A 16,043-nucleotide genomic window follows, 5' to 3' on the forward strand; every position below is an offset into this window, starting at 1 on the left:
TTGTTTATTAAGTATTAAGATATAGAAATTTTTAATTTTAGATTAGTGACGGTTGATGGCGGTGCAGAGTTGATATTGGAGAGCAAAGGGTTAAACCATCACCTCCTACATCAGAAAAACCTCCACACGGTATTTTATAAGTAGTCTGCGCAGACTATTTAAAAAGTGAACAGTTTGAGTGCATGAAACCAAATTCTATTTTAAAAGTATAATAACGGTAATTTGGTAGCGATGTGGGGAATTTATCATATATATTTGAGAATTGAATCTGTAGTGGTTGACAAGTAAATAAGACTAATGATATTCATAAATTAAAAAAAATTTTAGAGACATATTTGCTACCACTTTCTTATTTTTACAAGATTTTCCATTAAGGGGCTCTTTCGTAAACTGGTTTACCTTCATAGTGGTCTGATCGGACTACCTATAAAAAACCGTGTGGAGGTTTTCAGTTGTGGGAGGCGATGGTTAAACAAAGAACAAAATAATAAAATATTCATTTTGTTAATAAATGTTTCTTGTATAATTTTCTTTAAATACAGATTTGTCAACTTTCTACGCTTTTGTAAAAATGTATTCAATTGGCATAGCTAAGTTTATGTTATGCTAAAAATTTTTTTTACTCATTAAACTTATTTTCCAAGCCACTGCATATAAATGATTTCAAAAGTTCACATGCAACGATACTTTATTCCAACTCTTTCGTGTTGAATCTTTTAAAATGTTGGCAAAATGACTGAAAATTCTGAAAGCTTCAGTTTTAAATGTCTACCTGTCCATAAAATATTTTACAAATAGCTTATTAATTGGCAGCATGAGTGAAAACGAGACGGAAAAGAGGATACATTAGTATTTAAACCATTTCATTATTAAATAGTAATCGGGAGGAGTATCTACGTTTTCTTGAGAAAAAAGCAGCTTTTCATGTTATAGTTCTCAAAAAGTCGTAGTTACAGAAGTTTAAATTTTCTCCAAAAAAAGAAAAAAAAAATGCTGGTATGAAATGTCTTTTCTATATTATTTATCACTAATTTACTTTTCGCAATAAAAGGTGGTAGTATATATATTTCATTTAAATTATTTTTTGGATTATATACAAGATTTCTATGACCTGGAAAAAATAAATGAGTGATAGCTAAGATTTTTCTAGACCAAAAATACTAAAATTCAGCTATATATATATATATATATATATATATATATATATATATATAAGCTTATAAAACAATGAGATTTATCTAACTTTTGCTACCACTTCATAAAAATATTTTCAGATCGTGGGAACCGTAATATATTAAGAAAAAGTAATATAAAGCAACAATTTAATAGAAATTTTGATAATAAACATTAAAATTTTTTATTTCTATGCTAAAAAATATAATCGCCTCGCTCACCCACAAAATAAATTCAACAGTTTTAAACTTCTGTTGCAATAACAGAACTATTTGTTGCTAAAAGTGTAAACAGTGGTAGCCTGTTTATGCTTGGATTAATTTGGTGTTTTCTAATGTTCACTTCCGTTTTAATTTTAAAATAACACAATTCTTACATTTCATATCAAAATACAGCGAAACCTCGATGAAAGACCACCTCTGTGTAGCGACTTCCTCTATGTACGACCACTTTTGGGAGACACGGAATTTTCTCTATAGACTTTGTGTTGAAAAAAATCTTTAGGAAAGACCATTCAAACGTCTCCCAGGGACCAGGCAAACCTCCAAAGCCAATTGCGGTAATGGACAATTAAGGAAACACTACAAAATATAAAAAATAAATAAGTAGTAGATTCAAAAGTATTCTAAATAATTGCCAGTGGCTCTTATTTAGCTAACTCTTTTTGACGATCTCTGAAAGAGATTGACAACCTCGTGTTACAGTTGGAGTGCGTTAAAACGCTGCTATCAATGACTTAGTTTTAAAGTTAAAAGCAGAGATGCCAACTTGCTCCCGACAGCAAATATATATTTTAAAGTGGTAGGTTATTAATTTTGATTCTTGGTCTAATAAATTCAATTTAGTAGATTTTTATCCACTACTATTTTTAAATAATTCATAGACCAATATATTTCACCACATTAAAAATTTATGCCATTCTAAAAAGCAAGTAAAAATATTCAAATATTTGCGAAATTTACTTTGTAGTTACTTACCGTTTTCTATAATTAATTTGGCGTGTCCGGAGTAGTAGGCATCTTTGTAAAAGTTAGATCAGAAAAAAATAGTTAATTAAAAATAAAAACCTCTCATTTCTTTAAAGTAAACTAATTTTTTTATTATAAAATTATTTACAAAGTAAAACAAAAAGGATAATTGTTTAATAATTTAAAATAGTTCTATCATTCATAATTGGTAAGTTTGTTTTTACACATAATTATTTCCGTAGGGGTAATATTGACACTAAATTTTATTTATCGATCCAGTTAAGTAAAATTTTTGTGGCTACTGTACTATCGTAGCACATATTAAACAGATGCGAAGAGCATTCATTTTTTTAATTAAAGTGGTACTCTCGGTGTATCTATATCTCCTGCAGGAAGGATAAAAGTGAAATAAGCTTTTTTCCAGGTTCTTACCTTTTCTGGTTAAATAAAAGCCCTAAAGTTAACTTTATCCGTTTCGGATAACGCTTGTTATGACAACGCTCGTTTCACTTTTGATTCATCAGTGTTGCTACGGAGGACTATAAATGGAAAAAGTGGTGATTCATAAAATTCAAAATTTTACAAAACGAGATTATAATTAGATTTTTACTTCTAGCACAGATTTTTTAGTTGAGTATTGAGAGTTAATAAATGATCCTCTAGGATAAATAAAAAAGTTATTTGCGAGGAAAAAATTAAATTATGCACACATTCTCAACGAAATGCGAAATGATGCTAAGCGACGCAGTAATCTTCCAAATGCGTTTAATGAAGTCCAAGGCAGATAAAGGAAAGAATTGTGATTCGTACTCGAATTGAGCAAAAGTTTTTATGAAAAATCTCAAGTTCGAAGACGTCAAGTTAGGAATCAATGACGAATCTAACGTAAAGAAGAAGAAAAAAAAATCCCCTTTGTCAGTTAATTAACGAGGACATTGTTTAAATAATGACTATAAAATATCGGATGAATCTTACAATTTTATATAAAGCTAAACAATGTCTTTTTAAACCCCTTAAATATGCTAATTAATTAGAACAGACACTATTTTAAGTTATGAAATCAGACACAAAAACATACTTTCTCTGAATAAACATACCATATTTTCAACAGGTTTGGGTTTAGTTGGGCCGAAATATGCAACCGCAATTTGGGAAATACGGTCCCAATAGTTTGGTCTGGACTGGTATTCTGAGCTCGAAATCGAAAGTCGATTTGAGCCTTTGGAAGCCGCACCAGGGGGCGGCTTCCAAAGGATACCTGATATTCTGCTTTTCCCGCCCATAACTCGATTTTTGGTATTACAAACAAGTTTTAGTGGATCTTGAGCTCTCTTTTCGGTCGACGGTACCAATAGTTTGGTCAGAAGAGTGTTCCAAAGTTTGGACCCCTTAATGTCAATTTTGCTTTTTGCCTACTTCGTTAATTCTGTAGAACTTTTTAAGTGAATTGAAAAACTCTTACACATAATTATGAGATTCGTTTGTCCCAAGAGAATTCCATGCGATTCGTAAATGTTAATTATCTTTTATTTTATTTCAGAATGGTCGAAAAATTTTGATTTGTAAGATACACAACTTTTTTGCATCATTTTAATGAATGTAATTTTTTTATAGCAAAATAGAAAATTATACAAAATCGGTCTGGAAATTGAATTTCAAAGAAAAGTCAGGCACTTATATTTATTCAGAGAAAGTACGTTTCGGTGTCTTATATCGTAACTTGTAATATCGTCTGCACTTATTAATTAGCATATATGAGATCACTTCCTAGCATATTTGAGCCATGAAGATTGAGTCCTAGAATGTGAAGATCTGATCATTAGATCAAAAGTTATTCAGGGTGGTCCAGTGTCTTCTTCTAGATTCTCGTTATGCAATGTTTTGCTAAAGTTTGCGGTGTTGCATTTAAGGCTGCTCTTCGAAGTCTCCGTCGTAATATGAAATAATCATAGAGTTATAAATAAGAAGGAGTGGGCATTCCTCCCCTTCCCTATTGGAGCGAGTGAAGTAACTGTCAAGTAGCGGCGGCCATGTTGGTATAACCAGAAGGTTTCAAGAGGAAGAGTTAGGTTGTTTTTGATCTTTTCTCTTATGATTGGAAAATTTCGAAAACGAGATTGAAATAGTTTTGTTGTTAATACATAACACCTTTTGTCATTAAATTTTTCAACATTAGTTTCTTTTCTTCTTCCCAAAAAATAACGTTTTAAGATAGCTCTATTTTACAACTGAATTAAAAAAAGAACTTTACAGCTGTTTTCGGGAACTTAGGTTCCTTTATATTTTATCTAGGCATTAAAAGTAATATATTATTGTTATTTAAGGGGGCAGCTTTCCAATAAGAATTTATTCAAAGAATATCACATTAAAACCACACTATTTTGAATATAAGCAAAATAATATGAAACGCACTTTTCTTTAAAGTTAGAATATTTAAAGGGAAAAATATTGGTTTGTGCTAAAAGAACAGCAATAATCAACATTAAGCCATTTGAGTAAACACTTGGGTAATGAAACTAGTCCATAATATACTTTTTATTGCTAAGCATAGAAGTCTAATTTCTTTTTTTCTTTTTTTTGCAAAGCACTTGATCATATGAAGTGTACAAAATTGTAATTTACAAATAGCAACGTAAATTAACTGTGTATTTATTTTTAAAGGTAAATACCCAGAGTATTTAATAAATAGGAATATTTATTTTCCAATTGAGGTTTAAACTCCACTCATGAAATGCTCTATCTCATTCACAAAATACATGAAGTGTATGAGCAAATAAATGCTCTATAATAAATGCCCAGGCATTATTATCTATAATGAATGCTCTATAATAAATAATAGCTTTCACACAGCAATTGAAACGTTAGTAGAGGAAGGTGGAGGCTCAGATGAAACAAATTTTAAGGCTTTTAAGGAACTTTAAAAGATAAAATGAATACTAAAGCCTTTTTAAGGCACATAGAAATCCTGGAAAGTACTAGATTTAAATGTCAACACTTTGAAAATACAAAGAGTAAATATATAATTACTTGCTGCTTTTTAGCAGGGTTTGAAAAAACCCAACCCGCCTGGATTTTATTAAAAAATCCTGGGGGAAATTGGTTTTTTTCATTTAGTGCTCATAAGCTTTAAGTTTTACTGTGTAAATATTTTTATTTATTAAAAAGTGTCGTATAAGCTTTAAAATAGAAATATATCCAAAAAGTTATTTTAATTTTGTTATATGTATTTTATGTTAAGTTTAAATAGCGCATTATCACTAATATATGTATGAATCTTCTTTAGTGTTAAGTACATAATGCTTCACAATTTTTAACTCAAGCATTGCAAAATATAAATGCAGTAATATAAAAGGAACAAGTTTATTAATCTTTTTGTTTTTACACACATTTATTTACTATATTTATTAAATATATATATGTTATAAAATTATAATCTGTACATATTTATAATCAGTAAAAACTAAAATTTCATCTGACTTTTGACTTTAATAAAAAACTGAAGTAAATATTTAATGGTCTTCCATGTTTTTATAATAAGATGAAAAGAAAGTGAAATTAAAATTACGTATAATTATAAAGAGTATCAGGTACTTATCCCATTTTTTTCAAGTAAATGAAGAAAGATAATGATAAAGAAAATGATTTCATTTTTAGATAAATAATTTTAAAAAGTTCTTTTATAAAAAGTTTTAGCTTACTTTTTTAAAGTCAGAAAATAAAATTGCTTAAATTTTTTAATGTATCACTTAGTAAAAAAAAAAACTGTTTCTTTTCAATTTTTTTAAACATATGAATTAATTATTATATCCTGTTTATTAATATATAAAGCATGCAACTATATTTGAAAAATTGATCTTTTCAGACTGTATTATTTAAATTTCTATTTGGTTTAATATCATTTTCAGCAATAGACTAATTGCTAAAATAAAATCTATTACTCAGTTTGAAGAATGTTTAAACACGTACAGCTCTAGTTCAACGAAGTTCGCTGGGTATGGAAGTTCGATTTGTTTTGGTTGTACCAATATGGCGCCGCGGTTGCGGTTAAGGCTTCACGAGTTTACGGGCATGCCGTCTCCTCCTATTTATTACTCTATGGAAATAATACTTATTTGTGAATAATATGCTATTTTTTATAACTGCTGCGAGTTGCAACTGTTAATCATGACTATTAGGTCAAGTTTAGCCAATCTCAAGCCAGTGATGTCTATGCTTAGTTTGAAAATGGTGCAAAATGTCAATGCGAAGAAAAGCCATAGTTTTGTAAAAATGAAAAGCGTTTGTGGTCTAATTTTTTAATATTTAAAAACTTACTCACATGCTACATAACTTGGACTCATAAAAGTTTGCAAAAACTGAGAATAAGCCAGTGATTTTCATGATTTTATCTCGCTGGGAAAATGTCGCCAAATTGGCGATTTTTAAAAAAGTTTAACAACGTTTAAGATATTTAAGTTATTTGTCTGTTCTAAAGCCCAGATAATTCTTCACGGCAAGATTATATATATAGTTTTGAATCATCGAATTGTTTCAAGTTTAAGGCACTTAAGCAATGACCTTTCCCCCCCCCCTCTCTTCTTGGCGATAGGATTAGTTAAAGGATTTCTTGCTTAATTTGGCGACATGTTGGTGAAATCTTTCTATTTTAAGATTTTTATTGAGGTCTTTGTTTAGTAAGTTTTCTTATAAATTTGTTTTAAAAGGTGACAAGTTACATTTGCGATTTTGAAATGCTGTTCCATACTGGTGAAGCGTAAGTGAGAATCAGTCTGATCATTAAAATATAAATTAGTCGCTTTATTTTGATATCTAACTTTGATTTAGCAGTGATGAGAGTCTGATGTTTGTTTATTTCTGATTCTTCTGATATTCTTGATTTTTATCTTTAATATTTTTTTACATGGTTTCTCCAAGTGAAGTTTTAGTTTAGCACTAAACAAAGAACATTACTATCAGTTAATCTGACTTTTCATATATTTGCATTTTAATTATTTATTTATAGCGGAAAAACATTCTTTTTACTCTAATTTCTTGAAATGTTATTCAATTAACTTTTCTACCGTTAAAAAAGTTATTTATTGTAATTAGGCAAATTCGGTAATTGTTAGAAACATGAAATGCTTGCAAAGTTGAAAAGAACGCTGCTTTCAATTGTAAATTCTTCTGTTATATAGCTACCAGTATAAGGAATCGTAATCAGAAAATATACAAAACTAACACAACGTCCATGTCAACACAGTTACATATCGGCCAACTTTTAATCCCTTTCATTTTGATTTTTCCCAGTGGTATTAAAATGGAATTATAATTTCAATTTTAAGCAAAAAAATATGTTGTAATTGAAAAGCTTAAGTAGACAAATATGAAAGTAACACAAACTAATATAGATGCTTAATTTTTTTAAGAATAGTGGAGAACAAAATCATTTAAAAATTAAGTTTATAAAAGAAAAAATAGTATATATTTACTACCACCTTAAATATAAAAATAAAATTTTACGCCAAATGCGTAAAAGTTGGCAGTTATATAGCAAATAACATACGCTTTTGTGTGACGATGAAATCTGTAAATTTTCATTTTAGTTTCCAGTAAGTTGAACTCAGATGCTCTTTTCGAATGCGTTTTTCAAACTGATGATTGTGGAATAGTAAATCAAGTTGGAATGAGAGCTAAATGGATTCGTCAAGAATTGGATGCTGGTGGTAGAAAAGGTAAATAAATACTCACTTTCTTTATTTTAATGAAATGACTTATTGGGATAATTACTTTTATAGTCACGAACGTGAATGTTCATCTAAGACGAAAATTTTACGAAGTGGTGTTAAAATAAAATTAAAGTGGAATGAATTTCTGAAAAATTCAGCTGCTCTGTTAACACTTAAAAGTATAACTGCCCAACTGTTGCATAGGTTTTAACCCTTTGCACTCAAAGTCCTTTTAACAGCAAAAAAAAAAAAAAAAAAATGAACGCAACCACTGACATTTTGAAAGAGTTTTCACAAACTTACCCGGAGATCACTTAGAATGAAGTGGTAACTAAACATTAAGATGAAAAAAATTTCGCAATTAGAGTGATGGGTAATTTACAGGCGACAGTGGTGACTGACAGCCCCCCCTCGAGTGCAAAGGGTTATATATATATATATATATATATATATATATATATATATATATATATATATATATATATATATATATATATATATATATATATATATATATATATATATATATATATGTAATACAAAAATTAAATACTTTTGTATTAATAAAAGCATTAAAACTTCATTCGTTTTCATAAAATATCTTTAGTAAAAGATTAGGGTAGAAATTCTATTTTGGGACTTCAAGGCTAAAAACATGCCAATGAATAATAATTAAATTTATACTTCAAAAGAGAAGTTATTTTAAGATCTTTCACTTCCATATAAGGAAAGATTAAACGATTTGCTATGAGTAATAAATAAATTGATGAGGCGTAAGAATACACAGAAAAAGGCATATGACTGGGCCTCTTTACAACTAAAAATCATCCTATAAAATGCAGGAGCAATGTTTTTGCGTGACTTTTTGGTGTATAATGTTTACAAACTAAACTTCGTCAGATCTGACTGTAACTCTGTCTCTCCCTCTCCGTCTGGAGAGGGGTGAAACTGCTATTTCACCATCGTTTAGCTAAATAAAATATTGTGCCGAAACTGGACTTGTTAATCATGTTGCTCTCAATACTAATTTACTAAAAAATTATTAGATATATATACGGAGTTATGGAAGATATCCGTAATAAGTGAAGTGAAGGTCTGTTTGACTTCTCTTTTATATCTTTTACCAGTGATGTAAAGATGGATTCTCAACAGTTACTGTTCTAAACAGGAAATTCTTTCGAAAATAAATATTGCAAACAAAATGAGAGTAGATACATAGAGTTTTATTCCACGATTTGAAAAAATATGCTATGAGCAAGCGTAGCTCACCTACCGCACTAAGCGAATTCAGAAAACCTCTAAATGTGAAAGATATATTCATGGCTTTTTTATATTATTAATACTTACAATAATATATATTATTGTTATTACATTATTAATTTTAATTAAAGTACTTGCTTTCGTTTTAAATTGAAATGCGTTAACCATGTTCAATTCTCGCCGTTCATTAACTGTTTCATCGTCTTATACACACATGAAAAATGCATTCCTTTCTTTTTTTGTTGCAAATAAATATGCAAGTTTGAGTGTTCTTCACAAACATCTCTTATAAGCGCAAGCCAACAGAGATGCCAACTGCTCCGGACACGCCAAAATAATTTATATAACGGTAACTAACTACAAAGAAAATTTTGAAAATATTTGACTATTTTTGCTTGCTTTTTGAAAGGTACAGCGTTATTAATCATATATAAAGTGGTGAATAATATAAGCCTACGAATTATTTAGAGATAGTGGTGGATAAAAATCTACTAAATTGAATTTATTAAACCAAGAATCACAATTGATAAACTACCACTTTGGAATATATATTTGCCGTCCGGAGCAAGTTGGCATCTCTGTGTCAAGTTGAAGAACATGCATTAAATGTGTATTACAAATATTATACAGCAGGCAAATATATTATCTGATTTGTTTTTAGAGTCGTGGTGGATCGAGGGATAGCACGCTCGCCTCTAATTGAGAAGACCCGGGATCGAACCCTAGTGATGACAGGTAGAAACGAATCCCACACCGAGCACTGTGATGATGTGTAATATCAAAATCTGTTAGATTATCGGAAATATATTTGCACTAAAATCTAAAATACAAAAAAGTAATTTTTAAAGAAAAGTATTGCATAACCCAGGGATGGGCAAACTTTTTTAGTCGAGGGCAAAAAATCGAGAGAAAAAATTTGGCGGGCCGAGTAAAAAAAAAAAAAAAAAACGATATGCAAGTTTTAATTTAAATATATAATGAGATGAATGACACTGCGATATCATTTTAAAAAGTTACTTACATTGGCGGACATTGGTTCGAAGTGAGATGTACTTTAAGAAACGAAGCTGAATGCTTGTCTGTTAGTCTACTTCTGAAAGGATTTTTTCTAAGGTTCATAGTTGAAAACTCTTGTTCACAAATATAAGATTAAGCAAACATAGCACTGATTTCCTGGGCATGAAATATTAGATTTTGGAAACTAGCTTTTGGCAATGATTTGTAAAACTCAAACTTTGCCATATTTAAAAACAACTGTTTCAGATGATTGTTAGATTGCCTGCTCGTTCGAGCTTGAAATGCGCAGTCTGACACATGTGAAGTACAGTTCACCTATATTAGATTCCATAAGTTTGCTCCTCGAGAAGGACAAACGCTATTGTAGTTGGAACCAATCTACGGCTATTCTATAAAGAACTTCTGCTTTCAGCATTTTACCAATTGAAGCTGTCTGTGCTAACTATTTCCATCAATTTATGTTTTGTAGAACAAAAATAGAGAAAGTAAAAAGGTCATCAGTACTTTGTTAAAAAAGAAAAAACAAAAATAGCTTTAAACAAAGTAGACAAAAAAATGGATGTATAATGTATATTGTTTATTCGCCAGGGATCGGCAAGTTAAAATTCTATTCGCGGGCCAGATGAAACCTTCCGACGGGCCACAGTTGGTCCGCGGGCCGTAGTTTGCCCATCCCTGGCATAACCATTAATTATTAAAATGCTAAATATAACATTTTCCCCTTATTTTGAGCTAAATAAATAAAAAAAAAATAGTGGAAAAGTATGAAAAAAATGTTTAATAAATATTCTACACCAATGGAACTACGTAACATTTCTTGGCCGGATCTGCATTGTGTTTAGAAATGGTATTAATTAATATTAGAAACACAATGTTGCATGTTTTTGCGTAATAATGTTATTATTTATATATTTCAGGAATGGTAATAGCTGTCATTACTTCCGGTGATAAAAAACAACTTGCAAGAATGATCACACCCTATTTCGATAATTATAAGGAAACAGAAGCATGCCTTACCCTCCGTTTATTTGTATCCGGCGAAGGAGTTTCCTTTTTTCGAGTTGAAAAGCAAACAGATTCAGGATTTCAAAAAATATTGAGCGTACACACTCAGACTGCCCACTGGAGAAGTTTCAGTTTGCCGATACAGGTTTCCCAGTTCGTAAGAGTAAGTATGTAGTGAGCAAAATTTAAAAACGGACCACTCCGAATAACTTTTGATGTAATGATCGGATCTTCGCGATTTCAGAACTCAATTTAAATGGTTTGAGGGTGCGACCTTAAATATGCTAATTAACCCCTTAACGCACAGATTTTTTGAAAAAACCTATCCAAAAAGAAAAAAATCAATTTTTTTCTGTAAAAAAAGCATTTTAGAACATTGTCTTTTCTCTTGGTGGACAATTTTGATATACTGCGCTTTTGTTCGATGGAAAAGGGCTATATTCAGAGATGCCAACTGTCCCGGACGCGTCAAAATAATTTAAAAAAAAGGTAAATATCTACAAAGTAAATTTCGCAAATATTTGACTATTTTTGCTTGATTTTTAACATGCACAGCAAGACATAAGTACTTCGTTCGTTGTAGTAGAACTGCAGAGATGCCAACTTGCTCCGGACAGCAAATATATTTTTTAAAGTCGTAGTTTATCCATTGTATTTCTTGGTTTAATAAATTCAATTTAGTAGATTTTTATCCACCACTATTCCTGAATAATTCGTAGGCTTATATAATTCACCACTTTATAGTACTTGGACGGGCGCACTTGGTTATGCGCAACACTGTTACTACAGAACCATTCATAGCTTAGCTGCCGAATTTTCTAAAACTTATATGCTTATTATTAATTAAATAACTATAAACGCGATTGAAGGCATTCTATGTGTAACGGAAATTACATGAGTATAACACATTCATGCTGTCAAATGGTTTACCACATTGAAGGGACATATATTGAGTTATAAGCTACGTTGTTTTAAGTGACACGATTTAAATTTTGTAAAATCTTATTAATTCTATAATCTGAAGCCAAGTGCGGTTAATATCAGTTTTACATAATTTAACCGGTTAACGCCCAGCGTCATATATTTAGGACAGTTCCTTTATTCATTGTGGTGGGAAACTTTTTTCAGCATTTTCATTTATCTAGGTGAAATTAAAGATTCTCAGATACCACAATGATTTAGTTATTTCTGATTAGATCTAGAATTATAAGGAGTAAGTACTTTTTGATCTATCAATGACTTTTAAAATTCCCTAACAGTAGAAAAACCAATTAATTTCGATAATATATTGTACCACTTTTTCTACAAAACCACACATTATTGCAACAAGCCGCAAAAATCAAATCTGCAACAGGAGGTTGTAAACCATAAAATGAGGACCGATATTACCTGATGCTACAGACGTGCCCGAAAATGACTTGTAATACTATTGAATGTGAATTGGGTTCACGATAAGCTGACCGATGTTTCCAGAAATGTAAACAACTGTATCAAAATTTTTAAAAGTGCGTTCAAAAATTTCCTTCTTTACTTTTCCAATTTAAAAAATATGCATACAATAGAGAATCTCTGCGAAGGACTTTTCTGTTCGCAGAATTTTATTTAGGAAAATTAAAGCAGTAAGTTGGCAAATGGTAACAACCGTTCAAAATATTATATTATTAATTTTCTGAAGATGCTTACTTTTTGCATCTTCATTGTAGTGTATTATTTAATGATGATTATTAACATAATATTAAGTGAAGAAATTTTTATTTATATATTAATTTTATTTGAATATTTAGAGTGGTAGTAAATTTTATGATTAAAGGTTTCATTATTTCAGAATATTGAATTCAGAAATTTAATTCAGAATATTGTACACCGCTACATACAAATAAAAACAACTTAAGCATTTATGCAAAACCTATTAATTATGAGGAGAATAATTATTAAATATGAAGTTATTATTAATTATGAAGTGCAAGTACACACGCAAAATAAATTAAATTTACCTTAACCGGTTAACGCCCAGCGTCATATATTTAGGACAGTTCCTTTTTTCAAAGACATTCATAGTGATGGGAAACTTTTATGAGCATTTTCATTTATCTGGGTGAATTAAAAGATTCTCAGATACCACAATGATTTAGTTATTTCTGACTAGATATAGAATTAAAAGAAGCAAGTACTTTTTGATCTATCAAAGACTTTTTGAATGCCCTAACAGTAGAAAAACCAATTAATTTCTATAATATATTATACCACCTTTTCCATAAAACCACTTCTTGTATCATTTCAATATATAAAGTCGGGACAAAACGGGTTAACCTTTTACACTATAAAATGCTGTTTGCACTAATATAAACTATAAAATATATACTACAGTATCTATATTATATAAAACGCTAATACGTACGTGTGTATGTATCAATAAAACCGATGATATTTCTTTTCTCGCGCTGGCAACAGTTTTCATTTTTAATTGATTGGATTCGGCGCGCAAGAGCACGTAGTGAGCAACCAGATAACAATAACCAGAGTGAGCATTATCAGGTTGTTCAATTCAGATTCATGCACTAAAAACAGAACAATATTTAATTTAAACTCAATTGGGTATAATATAGCCTACGTCACAGCTTGTGTTGTTCCTACTAAATTTAACCCATGAACGGCATTTTCTGCGAACCTAACTTCAAGCCACAAATAAACAAACGAAGTGTTCGATCGTTTAAATAGCTGCTCGCCAGATTTTATTGCATTATAAAGAAAAGTTATTGAAACTAAATACAACTAAATAAACAACAACAACTAAAACAAATAACAACAACTACTAATAACAATAACTAAATAAACAACAACTAAATTCCATTCGTTTAGCATTGCGTCATATGTTGTTCCTACTAAATCGAAGTAGTTGTGTTTTTTTCATATTATACCCAATTAGGAATTAATTAATTAATTAAAGTGAGAATGCTTTAAAAGGCCGCTGTTGAATTGATATTTCTCTACTGAGAGCCACCTTAACGTCTAAAAAACGTTTAAGTGCTTGTATTGAATGCATTGAATTTTTTTATAGTTCGCGTTTATTTATGCATTGAATTTTCACGCTTTAAAATGCAGAATATTAGTGAAGCAATATTTGATAATTTATTTTGCTAATATGTTTCTTATTTAGCTAATGTTTTGATTTTTTCACCATGTACAATCTAAATAGCTAATATACTTTTTTAAAAGCCAATAAGAACATTGGTAGAATTCTTCTACATAAGTACAATACTATGTCTTTGATGATAAAATACTATGTCTTTGATGATAATATATTATGTCTTTGTGCTAGAATATTGTGTTCATTGGCGAGCGAGCGCAGCGAGCCATGGTTCACGGCGTGAACCACATAGGATTGCGTAGCAATTCTCGGGGGTTGGCGAGCGTTAGCGAGCAGGGGGCGGAGCCTCCTAGTTTTTATATAATTCTTAAAAATAATGTGCTTACTAATTACTAAGATATAAGAAAATTTTAATTTTAGAGTGTTGATGGTGCTTTAAAGGTAATATCGGAATTCAAAGGGTTAAATGTTTACCTTAAAGTTTATAGATAAAAAAAATCACAGGAATTATGAAAATTAAATACATATAAGTTACAAATAATTTTTGGTGCAAAAAATAATACCGGGTCGTGTAATTTTTTCCATATAGGGTGTGGAAAGCTTGTGTGCAATTAGTCTGTAGATTATGTTAGTTTTTGTATTTTAATTGTTATTGCATACTATTTTTTTAATTCCTTTTTAGTTCCTGTTTGAAGCTCAAGTTAACCCTTCATTTGGAAAAAGCACTGTGGCAATTGATAAAATTTCTTTTAACGTAGGAAAGTGTCCTTACTTATAAATAATTAAACTGACTTGTCTAAATGGATTGAATACTGTGCATTTTATTTTACTTTTAACCATTGTTATAAAATAATAAAATATTTGAAACAATTTTTTTCCTGAAAATCAATTGATTTTGTGTAAAACTTGAATTGCTTTGTAAAGATTAAATGAGTAATTAATTATGTTTTGATTGCTAATTTTGTTTCTGAACTACGGTAATTATTGGATTTCCCTGATTTAGCAACCACTTAAATTTATAGTAGTTGTCAGATTACAAGAATTGCATTTTGTTTTATCACTCAAATTATATTGTAGATTTATTTTTCTGGAAAAACATGTATACAGGGCTGCCAATTTTTGCGTTTTTTGGGGAAATTTTCTGTAAGGCTGTTTTTTGAAAGCTCCATCGTAATAAAAATGATAATTTTTGTGTGAATAATATGCGATTCTTATAACATCTGCAGGTTTGTAGCTGTTACTCATGACAGTTAAGGTCAAGTTCAGCCTATCTCAAGCAAGCGGTGTCTACACTTATTTTGAAAATGGTGCAAAACGCCAATATGGAGAAAAGCCACTGATTTGCTTGAGTCTCTTAACAAAGTACAACTTATAAGCCCTTGTTAAAATGAAGAACAGGTAGTATAAATTAGAGTGGGATATCAGAAAAATATATCAAAGGTTAGGGTAAGAATGAAACTCGCTACCTCCACACTACGGAGCGTTTTGGCGGATTTTATTTTATTTTATTACCGCGTCATATAACAGCCGACCCAATTTTGAGTTTACTACTACCGATGTTCAACACCGTAGTCTTATAATTTTGTACCTAATCTAGAAGACAAGAGTACTCCAGGTTCAAGTATCGGGTGAAATTTGCCTTGGAGGACTTTTTGATGGAACTAACCAGTATTTGCATTGCATGGAGAGCAAAACCACGATCCGCTACGGTTAGCCCGAAGGCAAGGCGACTCAAACCGATGATCCGTTTACCACTAAAGATATTTTACGTCAACACTGTGGTCGGTGCGAGCCGGGTGCAGAATACGTATCGACAAGGCCTTTGCT

General features: G+C 30.4%; 1 protein-coding gene across 1 annotated transcript in view; it reads left to right on the plus strand.

Annotated features, from left to right (window-relative positions):
- Nucleotides 1-15,160, plus strand: part of LOC107452978 (uncharacterized) — a 31,330-nt gene extending 16,170 nt beyond the window's left edge. The window contains exons 2-4 of the mRNA XM_087160821.1: nt 7,724-7,852; nt 11,041-11,291; nt 14,899-15,160. Coding sequence (XP_087016947.1) covers nt 7,724-7,852; nt 11,041-11,291; nt 14,899-14,994 — 476 coding nt within the window. The 3' untranslated portion in view covers nt 14,995-15,160. The remainder of the gene's footprint in view (nt 1-7,723; nt 7,853-11,040; nt 11,292-14,898) is intronic.
- Nucleotides 15,161-16,043: the final 883 nt, after the last annotated feature.

Source organism: Parasteatoda tepidariorum, chromosome 4, assembly GCF_982258835.1.
Source record: "Parasteatoda tepidariorum strain Cologne lab strain chromosome 4, Ptep-v5.0, whole genome shotgun sequence".
Lineage (NCBI taxonomy): Eukaryota > Metazoa > Arthropoda > Arachnida > Araneae > Theridiidae > Parasteatoda > Parasteatoda tepidariorum.